The sequence below is a fragment of the Orycteropus afer genome, unplaced genomic scaffold, assembly GCF_000298275.1.
Source record: "Orycteropus afer afer isolate SDZICR_OR568_19922 unplaced genomic scaffold, OryAfe1.0 scaffold00039, whole genome shotgun sequence".
Taxonomy (NCBI): Eukaryota; Metazoa; Chordata; class Mammalia; order Tubulidentata; family Orycteropodidae; genus Orycteropus; species Orycteropus afer.
The window spans coordinates 16,745,255-16,759,585 of NW_006921626.1; the positions used below are offsets into that span (position 1 = coordinate 16,745,255).

The 14,331-nt window shown below is 38.5% G+C and overlaps 1 protein-coding gene across 1 annotated transcript in view; it reads left to right on the forward strand.

The window, feature by feature from the left end:
- The window catches only part of LOC103193744 (kinesin-like protein KIF28P), a 148,931-nt gene that overhangs the window by 83,987 nt on the left and 50,613 nt on the right, over positions 1–14,331 (forward strand). Inside the window, exons 7-9 of the mRNA XM_007937001.1 lie at positions 7,425–7,536; positions 10,557–10,624; positions 13,991–14,065. Of these exons, the coding sequence (XP_007935192.1) occupies positions 7,425–7,536; positions 10,557–10,624; positions 13,991–14,065 (255 nt within the window). The remainder of the gene's footprint in view (positions 1–7,424; positions 7,537–10,556; positions 10,625–13,990; positions 14,066–14,331) is intronic.

Sequence of the window (14,331 nt, forward strand, 5' to 3'; positions counted from 1 at the left end):
TATATATAAGCTTTACTGATTTTGTTTCTCTAGAGAACAGTGTAATATACCTAGTAATGGAATTGCTGGGTCAAATGGCATTTCCAATTCCAACTTTTTAAGGAATTTCCATATTGCTTTTCACAGTGGGTGTATCATTTTACAGTCCCACCAGCAGTGTATGAGAGTCCCAATCTCTCCACATCCTCGCCAGCATTTGTTATTTTCTGTCTTGTTAAACTTTGCCATTAGTGCTGGGGTGAGATGGTATCTCATTGTTGTTTTGATTTGCATCTCTCTAATGGCTAATGATGATGAGCATTTCTTCATGTATTTGCTGGCCACCTGAATATCCTCTTTGGTGAAGTGTCTATTTGTGTCTTCTTTCCATTTTAAAATCTTTTTGTTGTTGAGGTGTTGGATTTTTCTATAAATTTTAGAGATAAGTTCCTTGTCAGATATGTCATTACTGAATATTTTTTCCCAATCTGTAGGTTCTCTATTTACTCTTTTGGAAAAGTCTTTTGAAGCACATAAAAATTTAATTTTTAGAAGGTCCCATTCATCTAGTTTATCTTCAGCTGTTTCGGTATTTTGGGTTATTCTTGACAGTCTATCTATGCCATAAGTTAGGGCCCCTAAATTTGCCCTATTTTTTCCTTGAGGAACTTTTTGGTTATAGGTTTCACATTGAAGTCTTTGATCCATCTGGAGTTAGTTTTTGTGTACAGTGTGAGGTATGGATCTTGTTTCATTTTTCTGCAAATGGATATCCAGTTTTGCCTGCACCATTTTTAAAAAAGACCACCTCTTGCCCCTTCAGTGGATTTGATTTCAGACCCTTTTGTCAAAAATCAGCTGACCATAGGTCAATGAATCTATTTCTGGGTTCTCAATTCTGTTCCACTGGTCTATGTGTCTGCTGCTGTGCCATTACCAGGCTGTTTTGACTACTGTGGCTCTATAGTAGGTTTTGAGATCTTGGAGTATAAGACCTCTTACTTTTTTTCTTCTTCTTTAATAGTGCTTTGCTTATTAGAGGTCTCTTTCCTTTCCAAACAAAGTTAGTGATTGGTTTTCCATTTTTGTCTTTCTCTCGAAGGTGTGTTTCTTGTAGACAACATATTGATGGCTTATGTTTTCTTATCTAGACTGCAACTGTCTGTCTCTTGAGTGGTGCATTTAATCCATTGACATTCAGCATAATTATTGACAAGTAGGAATTTGTTGCTGTCATTTTATGTGCTTTTTCATGGTGTTGCTGATTTCTTTGTTCCATATAATTTTCTGTGCTGAGCTCGTTTTGTTTATGAATCATGTTATCACTTCCTTCATTGCTATTGTTTTAATATTTTCTGAGTATTTGGGCTGGTCCTCTTTTATTTTGATGTGAAGGTTTATCATTTTTCTTTGAGGTTACCCTGTGATTTATAATTTTCTTCTTGAGTTTAGAACAGTCCATTTTATCTTGCAGTTGTCCTGACTTCTCTACCACTTAGAAGTTCTGTAACTATACAACTTTTTTTCCCTCTTTTTGGTTTGTAGTTATTTTTGTCTATAATTGACGTCTCTGGTTCCCTGTTTACAACCTGTAGGCCCATTCACTTTGCATACTTCCATAACTTGGCTCGTTTCTGGGTTATGCCATCATGTGTTTCAATGGTTGGTTGTTGTATGCCATTGTTGGTTCTCCTTCCAAAGAACTCCCTTTAGCATCTCTTGTAAGGTTGGTCTGGTTTTAACAAATTCCCCTAATTTCTGCTTATTGGGAAATGTCCTAATTTCATCATATTTTAGGGACAATTTTTCTGGGTATATAATTCTTGGTTGGAAATTCCCCTCCACCCCCCAGGGTTTAATAGATGCCATCCTATTGTCTTCTCACCTGCATGGTTTCTGCTGAGAAATCTGAGTTTAGTCTTATTGTCTGCCCCTTGTAGGTAACCTTTCATTTTTCCCGTGCTGCTTTCAGGATTCTTTCTTTGTCTTTGGTTTTGGTGAGTTTGATGATGACATGTCTTAGTGATTTTCTTTTGGGGTCTATCCTGTTTGGGGTTTGTTGGACTTCTTGAATGGATATATTATCATCTTTCATCATACCAGGGAAATTCTCTTCCAACAAATCTTTGACAGTTTTCTCTGAGGTTTTATTTGTCTTTGACAGTTTTCCCTGAGGTTTTATTTGTCTCTTCCTATTCTGGAATTACACCTAGGTTATTCTTTTTGATGGTATCCCACATGAACCTTAGGCTTTCTTCATTTTGTTTTGATCTTTTATCTGACTGATCCCTTTCCAAACAAGTGTTGAGGGATTTGTCTTCAATGTCACTAATTCTGTCTTCCATTGATTCAATTCTACTTCTTTGCCTATTCAATGTGTTATCTATTTCTGAACATTTAGTATTAATCTTCTGGATTTCTATCTGTAGATTTTGTATCATTTCTAAGTTTTCATTTATATTGTCATTTTGTTCTTGTATTGTCTTGCAAAATTGTTACAGGGTCTTCTCTGTTTTTTCCTAAATTTTGTCAGTGTTTTCCTTGATCTGTCTCTCAATCTGTGGAAGGTACCTAAACATAATTCTTTTGATTCCTTATCAGGGAGTTCCAATGCTGCTTATTCCTCAGGGATGTGTTCTGGGTCTGTATCATGGTCCCTTGTTTCTCCTGCATTATCATACTTCTTTGTGTGGACTGTACTGTGATACTCTGTTGTTGTTGACATTTTTGTGTTTATATTTAATTGGTGATTGTATGTTAGAGTGACTTGCCCAAAATTTTTATGTTATCTACATAAGTAGGGTACTGTGCTCATCTGTTCACTAGTTGATAGCATTTATGCACTCACCACCTGTGACCTTTCCCATGGTCAGCTTTTCATACATCTCTGCTGTCCTTGGTAAATGGAGGCAATTCTTAGGTCCCTAGAATCCAAATGAGAATGCTGTCACTTTAAATATCCAAAATGGCCACTGCTTGTAAAGATTTAAAATGGCTGCACCCTTGGTCACTTTAAATGCCCAAAATGGCTCCCACTTATAGACACTCAAAATGGCTGAGCCCTCCTCAGTCACTTTACATATCCAAAATGGCTTCCCTTGTAAACAACCAAAATGTTTGCACCCTCTGGACAGCTGAAAGTCCACAGCTCATGTTGTTTCCCTCTTTGCTGTTTTCTTTCCTAGTCATTGGCTACCAGTGCAGTCATCCCTGCAGCCCTTGATGACTAGGGCTGATCTTTATTTAGGTCAATTCTCAAGTCCCAACTCCACTTGGAAATATTCAGGCTGTTGGTGCCATCAGAGTAGCTGACAGCCTGCAGCAGCTCCATCTGTTTCTGTACTCACTGCTTTCATTCAGATTTGTCCACTAGTTGTGCCTAATCCACTTCTGTATAGTTCCTTTCAAAGATCAAGGCTCCAGGATTATCTTCTGTATCTCTGTCAATTGGTTTCTCTTTACTTTGTTGAAGAGTGCCAGTATAGCTTGTCTGCCTATTCCACCATCTTACTGGAAGTCCCTGCTGTGAACATTCTTATACATAAACTTTGGGGTAAATAATTATTCATTTCTCTTTGGTATAAACCCAGGAACAGAATTGCTAGGACTTGCTTTTAGGTTAACGTTATTAACAGGATCTGTCCCTGTCATAGGTAGCTATAGTTCATTTATTTTCTTTCCCTTCAATAAACATTGTGTCTGTGAGATTTGTCTGTATTATTGCACATAGCAATTGTTAGTTCTTTTTCATTGCTATGTAGTAATCTGTTGTGGGAATATTCCACAATTTATTCATTTTCTTGTTGATTGATATTTGGGTTGTCTCCAGGTTTTTTGTTTGTTTGTTTTATTTTTATAAGACTTGCTATTGTGAACATTCTTGTACACATCATTGTGTATTAACATATTAAAGTTTCTTTTGGGTGTATAGATAAAATTGAAATTGTTGGGTCATAAAGTGTGTGAAGAGAGCTCTGGAGGTGTGGTGGCTAAGACATTAGGTTACTAACCAAAAGGTTGGCAGTTCAAATCCACTAGCTGCTAGATGGGAGAGAGATGCAACAGTTTGATTCTATAAAGTTTAACATCTTTGGAAACCCTATGGGGCAGTTCTATTCTGTCCTATAGAGTCACTATGAGTTGGAATCAACTTGATGCCAATGTGTTTTTAGTTTTTTGGTAAGATGTGTGAGTACCTAATTTTACTAGATGATGGCAAATTGTTTTTCAAAGTGGTTGGACCAACTTACCTTCACAGCAGCAATATATAATATATCCCATTGATCCACGTGTTTTCTAACACTTGATATTGTCAGATTTTCTGATAATTACCAATTACATGGCTAGAAATATAAATTATCATGGTCTCAATATCCCTGATTATTAACAAGGGTGTCTCTTGATCTGTTTATAGCAATGTTTCCTCATCTGTGAAGGCCTGTTCTTATGTTTTGCCTATTTTCCTCTTGACTTGTTGTCTTTTTAACTGATTTGTAGGCATTCTTTATATACATTTTTACATTACTCTTTTGTTAGTTGCTTTACATCTTATGCTAGTGTTATTTAAATTTTATGTGTTATTTAGTGTGATTTGGTAAGTTATTTTTTAGGTCTAGAAAGAAAAAAAAAATCCCATATAAACTAATGGTAATTGCTTCTTCCTTTTATTCCATTTTAGCTTGCAAAAGGCTTCATAAGAGCACTTTACTTTCAGATAGGGAGGGAAACTTTTGTTATAAATATCTCCCCCAGTTTAGTTCCTTGTTTTCCCACTTTATTTAAGCTGTCTATTGATGAACAGAAGGTGTGGTTATGGTTTATGCTTTGCTTTTTTGTGTATGTCTTGCTCAAGAAAATTAGAATAAAAAAAGATATCCACCTATATTACATTTAAGTTCTTGTACATCTGGAGTTGATCTCAGTGTAGAGTGTAAGGCAGATTGTTTTTCATTATTTTTTCCATATAGATTACTAATATTTCCAGTTCTGTTTTCTAAATATTTTCTTCTTTATTCTATGCTACCTTTGTCATATACAAAAATATAATACATATTTAACTCTATTTCTTGGATCTTTAATCTATTAAATTTGTCAAAATCTAAATATAATGAATTTTTTTTCTTCCTACATTTGTAACTGTTTATATGGATTATTTTTGTATTGTTTTATATATTTTAATTCCTATTTTTCAATTCAAAATATATAATTACTATTTTATAGTGTTCATTCATGTTTTTACCCCCCTTTTTTGTTATTCATACCTTCCTGTACCACTGAGCTGCTATCTAAGAATTTCCCGTTGAAATGTATTCTTTAGAATTTCCTTTTATTGATGTTCTGCTGATGACAAACTCTTAGTTTTCACTTCATTTAAATGTCTTTATTTCATCCTCATTCTTTAAAAATAATTTTTCTGGGTATAGAATTTTAGATGAACAATAGTTTCTTTCAGCTCCTTAAGGATACCATGCCACTGTTTTCTATTGTTGGTCTAATTGCTATTCCCTTGAAGATAATATGTCTTTTTTCCCTAGCTACTTTTAAGCAACTATCTATTTTTCTCTAGTTGCACTATGTTATATTTGCGAGTTACTTTATTTTTATTAATCCTGCCTGAAATTGTTTGACATTAATAACTGGATTAGTGATTTTCATCAATTCTGAAAATTCTCAGCCATTATCTTTCACACATTGCCTCTGCCCAATTTTTTCCCCTCTTTTCTCCTTCTGAGACTTAATTAAGCTCTGTTGGACATTCTCATTCTGTCCTCCATGCCTCTTATTTTTTCTTATTTCCTATCTCCATATGTCTGGACTACACTCTGGATACACTCTTCTGACCTATCTAGTTCTCTAATTCCAACTACAGCAGGGTTTAAATTTACTATTTAACCCATCTGTTGTGGGTTGAATTGTGTTCCTCAAAAATATATGTCAACTTGGCTAGGCCATGATTGCCAGTATTGTGTGGTTATCCTCCATTTCTTGATTTGATGTAATTACCCTCCATTTGTGATGTGTTGTAAATCCTGACCTCTATGTATTAATGAGGTAAGATTAGGTTATGTTAATGAGGATGAGGTTGCTTGTTATGCTAATGAGGCCAGATTAGGGTGTGATGCAACACCCTTACTCATTTCATAGCCCTGATCTAATATAAGGGAAGTTTCGGTAGGATGTAGCCTGCATCACCTTTTATCTTACAAGAGATAAAAAGGACAGAAGCAAGCAGAGAATGTGCAACATGAGTACCACCATGCAAGAGCCAAGAGTGGAACATGTCCTTTGGATTTGGCCCTGTGCTAAGAACTTCCTAGACCCAGGGAAAGATTGATGCCAAGACACATGTAGATCTCAAAGGAATTCTGGGCCCATAGATGTTCAAAGGAGACAAGGACCTTCCTCCAGATTCAACAGAGAGAGGAAGTCTTCCCCTAGAGTCAGTTCTCTGAATTCAGACTTCTAACCGTCTAAACTGTGAGAAAATAAATTTCTCTTTGTCAAAGCCATTCACTTATGGGATTTCTGTTATAGTGGCATTGGATAACTAAGACACCATTGACGGTGTTTTTAATTTCAATTATTATATTTCATCATTTCTAGAATATCACTTTGTTTCTTTTCCAAATCTGCTAGATCTTTTTTAGAGGTTTTTTTTTTTTTTCTCTATTTGTGATTATAATTTTTCATAGATGTTGTTGTTGTGTTGTATGTGCCATTGAGTCGGACCTAACTCACAGTGACCCCTTCTTTGGTTTCTGAGGCAGTATCACTACAGAAGTATATTGCCCTATCTTCCTTTTGAGGAGTGGCTGGTGGATTTGAACTGTCAGCCTTCTGGTTAGCAGTCAAGTGCCTTAGACACTATGCTACCAGAGCTGATGGGGTTTCCTTTTTCCTCTTTCCCCTTTCTTCAATACCAACTCTGCTTTCTTTGTAGTACTCTGGAGAGGGTGGAGAATAAGACATTTACTTCTCATTCTCTTTTACTCTGAGGCTGTCCTGACTTTATGGGATCTTCTTAGACAGTGTGGGAGAGAGGCAAGAAAAGGACTTAAAGGCATGCCCCATAGGGCTGCTAGACATGATGTCCTTTTCCCTGATTGCCGTCCCATCTCTATACACAAATTTACAATAGCCTGCAGACTCTTCGGGTTATTCCTCACAGTTCTTAGTGTATTAGTTCCTCAGATCTGTGCCTCCTCCTCTCAGTTACAGTTTCTCCAGGGTTGATTTCAATGAAGAAGTCAGCAGTCTGTATTGTTGAGCTACACTGCTTCTGTGTCTTTGTACAAAAGGTGTCTCTACTGTTAGATATTATTTAGAGACAAATCCAGGGGTCAAAGAGATGATTTGAGAAGTATTTCTGACTTATCCACAGAGAAAGAAATTTCTTTTTGACATATTATTTTAAATTTTTGTTCTGTATTTTCTTTTTCATCTAGTGCTCTGGCTGATGCTGCCATGGGGAAGAAAGTTTTGCACATCCCCTACAGAGATTCCATTCTGACCAAATTGCTCCAGTCAGCTCTGGGGGGCAACAGCAGAACTACTCTGGTAAAATGATTTTCTGAAAACTGTTTAGACTGTTTCAGCTATTATTGTTACTGTTGTTCTCAGTAAACAACTACGGTTTACATTACAAAGCATTTACATAGCACATTCTTATATATTATCTCATGACTCCTGGTGCTCTTTCCACTATACTGTTCAAATAAAGTTTCTATTCTAATTTAAAATTTTAAAATTATTCTTCTTGTAATGTTCAGATTCTCTATAAGGAACATACATATTTTCTTATGAGAAAAAAAAACTAATACAACTTTGAAAATATCACTAACAATGTTCTGTTATTCTGAATTAGGAAGATTGGTTTTGCTAATTTACATTTTGACTGTGTTAGACATGAGCCAGCTATTCAAGCTGGGGAGGGGCTGAATCACACCATCTCAGCAAATACTCTGGACTCTACTTATTGAATGTTTGCCAAAGGCAAAATGTAGAATGTGTTCAAAGTAGAGCTCCCTGCTCTTCAGCTTCAGCAGTAAGAAGGGACAAAGCTGAACAGACTCTGCCTCTGGCCTTGTGCTGGCCTCCAGTATGCTATTCTGGTTAGGAGAGAAATGCTCTTTGCTGGGACTTGTCATGGGAACCTCTCTCCAAAACTCTCAGTAAAACACATCCTTATTGTGTACTCTTGCTTAACTACTTTTTAAAATATATTTTGGGTATTAAACTCTTATCAGATGTATGGTTCACATGTATAATTCAGTGACACTAGTTATGTCTATCATATTGTTCAACCATTAACATCCACTTCCAAATTTTCCCATCACCCTTAACTTGCCTAACTATGTATAAATTCTTCTTTTCAAAGCCCTTCTGGTTGTCAGTATCTGGGGGCCTCCATGCAGGCACATTCCTCAAAGCCTAGAATAAAAACGCACATATAAGATGTCTCTCCAATATTAGACTACAAAATGAAATCTAACGGATCTCAGCAGATATATAAAGTCATCTGAGAGAGACAGGATGACTCCCCAACCTTGACAAGCACCTGACTGAGGGCATTACAGTGCTTTCAGAAAAACATATGGGGGTAGGAGGAAGCAAATGAAAAAGAGAACCAGCAAGGCCAACATCCAAGCTCCAGAATTTCTGTGACATCAATCCCAGTTTCAGTACAACTACCTTAACACCTCATTTGTTTTTCACTTATAAAGTGAAGTTAATAACAATGTTTTGGTTACTTTGTGGTGCTCTGACACAAATGGGATGGCTTTAACAAATAAGAGTTCATCCTCTTACAGTTAAAAATAAAAAACAACTCCCTGCCGTCGAGTTGACTCAGACGTATCCCTCCTTGGGTTCTGAGGCGGTATCACTACAGAAGTAGATTGCCCAATCTTCCGTCTGAGGAAGGGCTGGTGGGTTTGAACCACCAGCTGTCTGCTTAGCAGTCAAATGCCTTAGGCACTACACGCCAGAGCTCCCTCTTACAGTTTGTTTTTGTTGTTGTTGTTGTTTTGCCGTCGAGTGGGCCCCAACTCATAGCGACCCCTCCTTGGGTTTCCGAGGAAGTATCACTACATAAGTAGGATTGCCCAACCTTCCTTCCGAGGAGTGGCTGGTGGGTTTGAACCGCCAGCCTTCTGGTGAGCAGTCAAGTGCCTTAGGCACTATGCTACCAGAGCTCCTTCTTACAGTTTAGGAGGCTAGAAATCTGAGTTCAAAGTGCCAGGCTCTAGGGGCTGGGTGAAAGCCCCCAGACCTTGGGCTTTAGCCCTGCTCTTGCTCCCGGCCCACTGAAGCTGACGGCTTTCTTCACTCAGGCAGCTGATGGCTGCTGAGGCTGACAAACCCAAGGTCAACAAGTAAAAAGGCACATTTCCGATATTACCAAACCACAGAGCAGGCCATTGATTTAAGTCCATTAAGAGTCCCAGAACTGGTAGATAATATGGCAGGCTACTGAACAACTACTCAGCTACACACAGGGTTCAAGTATACCAAAAGCTACAGACCATTCCTAAATCTTCTCCTTATATACTGGGAGCAGACCACATCCCTAAGGCAGCTACGCAGCTGCTCACAGTAGATTTCACCATGGTGTTGATTACCAGTCTCATCATGGGGAATACTACATCCATCTGCCCAGCCACTCAAAACCAGGCCCAGCCAAGTTGACACATAACCTTAACTACCACAAACAATACCCACCTGAAATATTGCTGTTCTGATCAGAGGATTTGATATAAATGAATAAACTTTAAAAGCTGTAAAGCTAAACACATTGCAGGATTACTCACCAGGTTCTTGTGTTCTGGACTACAAGCCTCCAGGTCTATACATTAGAGTGTTGACATGTGAGCAGTTGCCATATAACCTCTCTTGGTCATGCTCAGTTACCCTGCCCATCTCTAATTCATCCAAGTTTGTTTTCTAATTTAAATTCTGGAACAATTAATGCAAAGTCAATAACCAGGCCTGGAATCATACAAGTGAAGTGACTACCCAGAATGAACAATTTTTTTAAAAAACATTTATTTATTTTGTTATTGTCATATACACAGCAAAACATATACCAATTCAACAGTTTCTACAGGTACAATTCAGTGACAGTGATTACATTCTTTGAGTTGTGCAACTGTTCTCAAATATTGTTGTTGTTAGGTGCCATCGAATTGTTTCCTCACAGAGACGTTATGTACAACAGAATAAAACACTACCTGGTCCTGTGCCATTATTGTCATATGAGGCTAACAACACTCAACTGTCATTCAAATCCTGAGTAAATCTGCTATGGATCCAACAGTGAGGGGCACTGTTGTATTGAAGTGAGAAGCATAGGCCTTAGAGTTAGTCAACAATAAGTTCAAGTCCCCACTCTGCCAGTTATGACCTGTGTGACCTCAGGCAGATTATTTTCCCCTAAATCTTAGTTTTCTGTCTGATTTGTAAAGTTTGAAGGATACTATAAATTACAAAATGCAAAACTGTTCTATGAATGTTAACTGTTTTAAAACAACATTAAACCCATGTATAAAAAACAAAATCTGAAAAGGATTTCTTTACAGATAGCAGCCATAAGTCCAGCTGACATCTGCTATGAGGAAACTTTATCAACATTGAGATATGCTGAAAGGTACGTTTATGAACATTTATATTTCTACAGAGGTTCTAACTTCTAAAGCTGCTGAACTCTTCTAGTGCTCTTACGTTTGGTGTGTTGGCATTTGGAGGGAGGAACCCAGGGAAGGTAGAACAATATGATTTGTGAGAAAGGAGTGAGAGGAGGTAAAACAAATAAAAGAAGGAGCTGGAGAAGCAGGGCCCTCATGAACCTGTCATCCTTTCACTGAAATCCTGGTGGGAGAGGAGGTAGATTCCAATCCATTGGGGAGACACTGATGTCAATCTTGAGGTAGTCAGTCATCTGTCTCTGTATTTTCCTGGCAAATAGCATGGTCATGCAGAGTTCTCCTTTAGTCCATGGGCCATGAGTAGGGAACAGTACTACGCAGGGGAGTTTCATCTAACTAACAAATGAGAATGAGCTATGTAAGAGGCAACTCCTTAGGTTCTGGACCACTTGCTTGCCCTGTAGTTCCTTCATGTAGTGATCCTAGCCATAACAAACCCATTGCTGATGAGTTGATTCTGACTCACGATGACCCTGCATGTTACAGAGTAGAACTGCACTCCATAGGGGATTCAAGGCTGTGCCCTTTTGGAAGCAGATCACCAGGCCTTTCTTCCAAGGTACCTCTGGATAGGTTTGAACTACCAACCTTTTGGTTACTAGCAGAGCACTTAATTGTGCCACCCAGAGACTACACAGTGATACCAGCATTCCCTTTTGGCAGTTGTCTCATTTCCCATACTCTTCAGAGGAGATTTGAAGGTCACAGTTATCTGCTACCAGGGGAGGGGCTCTTATTGTAAAATCTCATGCATCCGACAGTGATCCTGGCAGGAGGCTGTCAACTGTTTTAATGCTTTGTTCATGCTTTTCAAGGCAGGCATCTGGAGCTCATTCTGAGCCTGCCTCTCCTGAACCTTTTCAGAATAATGAAGGATGTGGGGAGAGGGGAAGTCCTAGCCACTGATTGAAACTCTACTACAGGGGCCCCCACTCTTCCATCCCACACCTAGGGCAGACATTGATAATGTGCTACAGAAACTCCTACCTTGGGTCATATAAACCAAAAATCCATCACCACTGAGTTGGTTCAGGCTAATAGAGACCCTATAGGACAGAGTAGAACTGCCCCATAGGGTTTCCAAGACTGTAAATCTTTACAGAAACAAACTGCCACATTTTTCTTCCACAGAGCAACTAGTGGGTTCAACTCACTGACCTTTTGATTCGCAGCCGAGTGCTTAACCACTGCACCACCAGGGATCCTTTTCAGGTGCAATAATAATAATAATGAAGAACCAAACTCACTGTCATCAAGTTGATTCTGACTCATAGCAACCCCCTTTGGGTTTCCAAGGCTGTAAATCTTTACAGAAGTAGTTTGCCCCATCTTCCTCCTGCAGACCAGCTGATGGGTTTGAACAGCTGCCCCTTCTTGTTAGGGAATTCTCAGCCAGTGTTTTATGTAGCAACTCCCACCAATGGGAAATTGGCCTGTGAAATGAAACTTATTTGCAACCCTGATGTGGCATTTCAGGTCTGTGGACTTGCGGGTTGGATAGAACCTTGGCCCGAACAGCTGTATGGCCATGGACAAGATAGTGAACCTCTCTGACCCTGTTACTTTGTATATTAAAGGGAATGACACTTCATTCACAAACTTAGGGTGAAGACGTATGAGATAATGTATGAATTGTACCTGGCATAGAGCTGATGCTCAAAAATAATAGTTATTCAGAAGGGTTCAGAGCCAGACTAGGAAAAAACATGAGGCACAGCCCAACATCCACCAACTTACTTCCCTCCCCATCCACTTTAATACTCTGCTATGACTTGAAAGGGTCATCTAAATCTTTTTATAGTCCACATATTGCACAATCTTCCTAAACCTTGACATTTATCATAAAATCAGTAATAACACTGAAGAGTATCTTAGTATTATGATATTCTTTATAATACTAGAGGGTATCTTAGAATGTCTCCTATCCAGTACTTCTCAACCTTCCCTACTCAATACCCTGAATAGAAGGAAAAAGAACATGAACCAATTTTTGTTGAAATTGCATATTATATATATTTATATATCAATACATAAAAATGTATACACACACACATAATGCATTCTGAGTCAAAATATTATTACATATTTTAATATTAAAAATAGCATTTTTCTTGAAAAAAAAAAAGGTAGTTATACTACGAAGTAATTGCCTCTCTTTCTGGTCTTTCTTTGGCACTCTGAGTGAGGCAACCCTTGCACTTTAGTGACAAATACCTTGTTCTCAATCTTCACTGCACTGTTTCCATATCATTTTACACCAATAGATATTTTCTTCTAACATCTGTACCACAAACTCAGGCCTTTAGGTCGAATTTTGTCTTTAGCAGTGTCTAGAATGTTAATTTTCTCCTTGTCAATCAGATGCAAATCTGTGGCTACCAGTTTTTTGTTCTGTTTTTTTCATTGTGATTTGAGTGAATGTTTATGGAGCAATTGGTTTTCTATCCAACAATCCATACACATTCTATTTAGTGAGATTTACTGCAATCCCCACACTGTAACAGCATTCTTCCCACTCCCTAAATCCACGCCTTCCCTTTATTATTCCTTCCCATTCCCCACCTTCCTAGTTCTATCCCTGGGCAAATACTGTCCTCTGGATCTCATATGCTTGATTGTTGTAATGAGTGCATATTCTCCTGATATTTCTAGTAGTTTTTGCATGGTGACCATGTGATACAGAGGAAAGAAAAAATGGAACTCAGAAGTCCTGGATTCTAGTTCCAGACCTGCCACTGACTATGATTTGGGGCAAGCTATGTAAACTCTATTCCTCAAACTTCTCTGTGCGAAATGAAAAGATTAAGCTTACCAGATTCAGCAAATGAAAATACAGAATGCCTGATTAAATGTGAATTTCAGATAAAGAGCAAATAATTTTTTTTAGCATCAGTATATCCCATGGAGTATTTGTGGACTTCCCATATTTTATCTGATAACACTGGAAGGGGGTGAACTAGGACGCTTCTAAGATCCCTCCGATCCTGATGTATGTGGCGAAGAGTCACTAACAGCTTCTGTGATTTGAGTTATTGTAGCAGCAGCAGCAACAGCAATTAATCAGATGCTAGAATTAGCTAGTCAACTCACCTAGCTGTGCATGTTCAGATTCCAGGAACCATCAGGAGCTCAGCCCTGGGTTGAATTCACTTTTGGTCATAATGTCAGCTTAATGGAACATGACATGGCAGAATCTTGAGTTATCTTCAGGTGACTCAATGGAATGGGAAGGGCTCTCTCTGGGCTGGGCTGGTCCAAATGCCAAGGGGCCCAGGGCCTAAGTGAATGTTCATCTTTGCACATGAAAGAGCTAAAAAGATCTGGAACAAAGCAGTGGTGAACACTTGGAAGCTGAAAGAGCCGAGGGCAGAGAACAACAAACTGCTTCTTGAATGTGAACACTTCAGTATGGCAGGTAAACCAAGTCATGAATCAAGGTGAGTCCAAGCCAGGAGCAAGAAGAAGGGATATGACCTGGCTGATGCCAAGATCTGGGGGGTAGAGGACCTCCCATGTCTCAGCAAGGGACCTGGGGGGAGGAAAACCTGAGAATCTGAGAGGAGCTCTAAGGCAGGCCAGACCCTGCCCTTTAAAAAAATTATTTTGAGATAAATTACCTACATGAGTGAAAAAATAAAATACTGAGCTT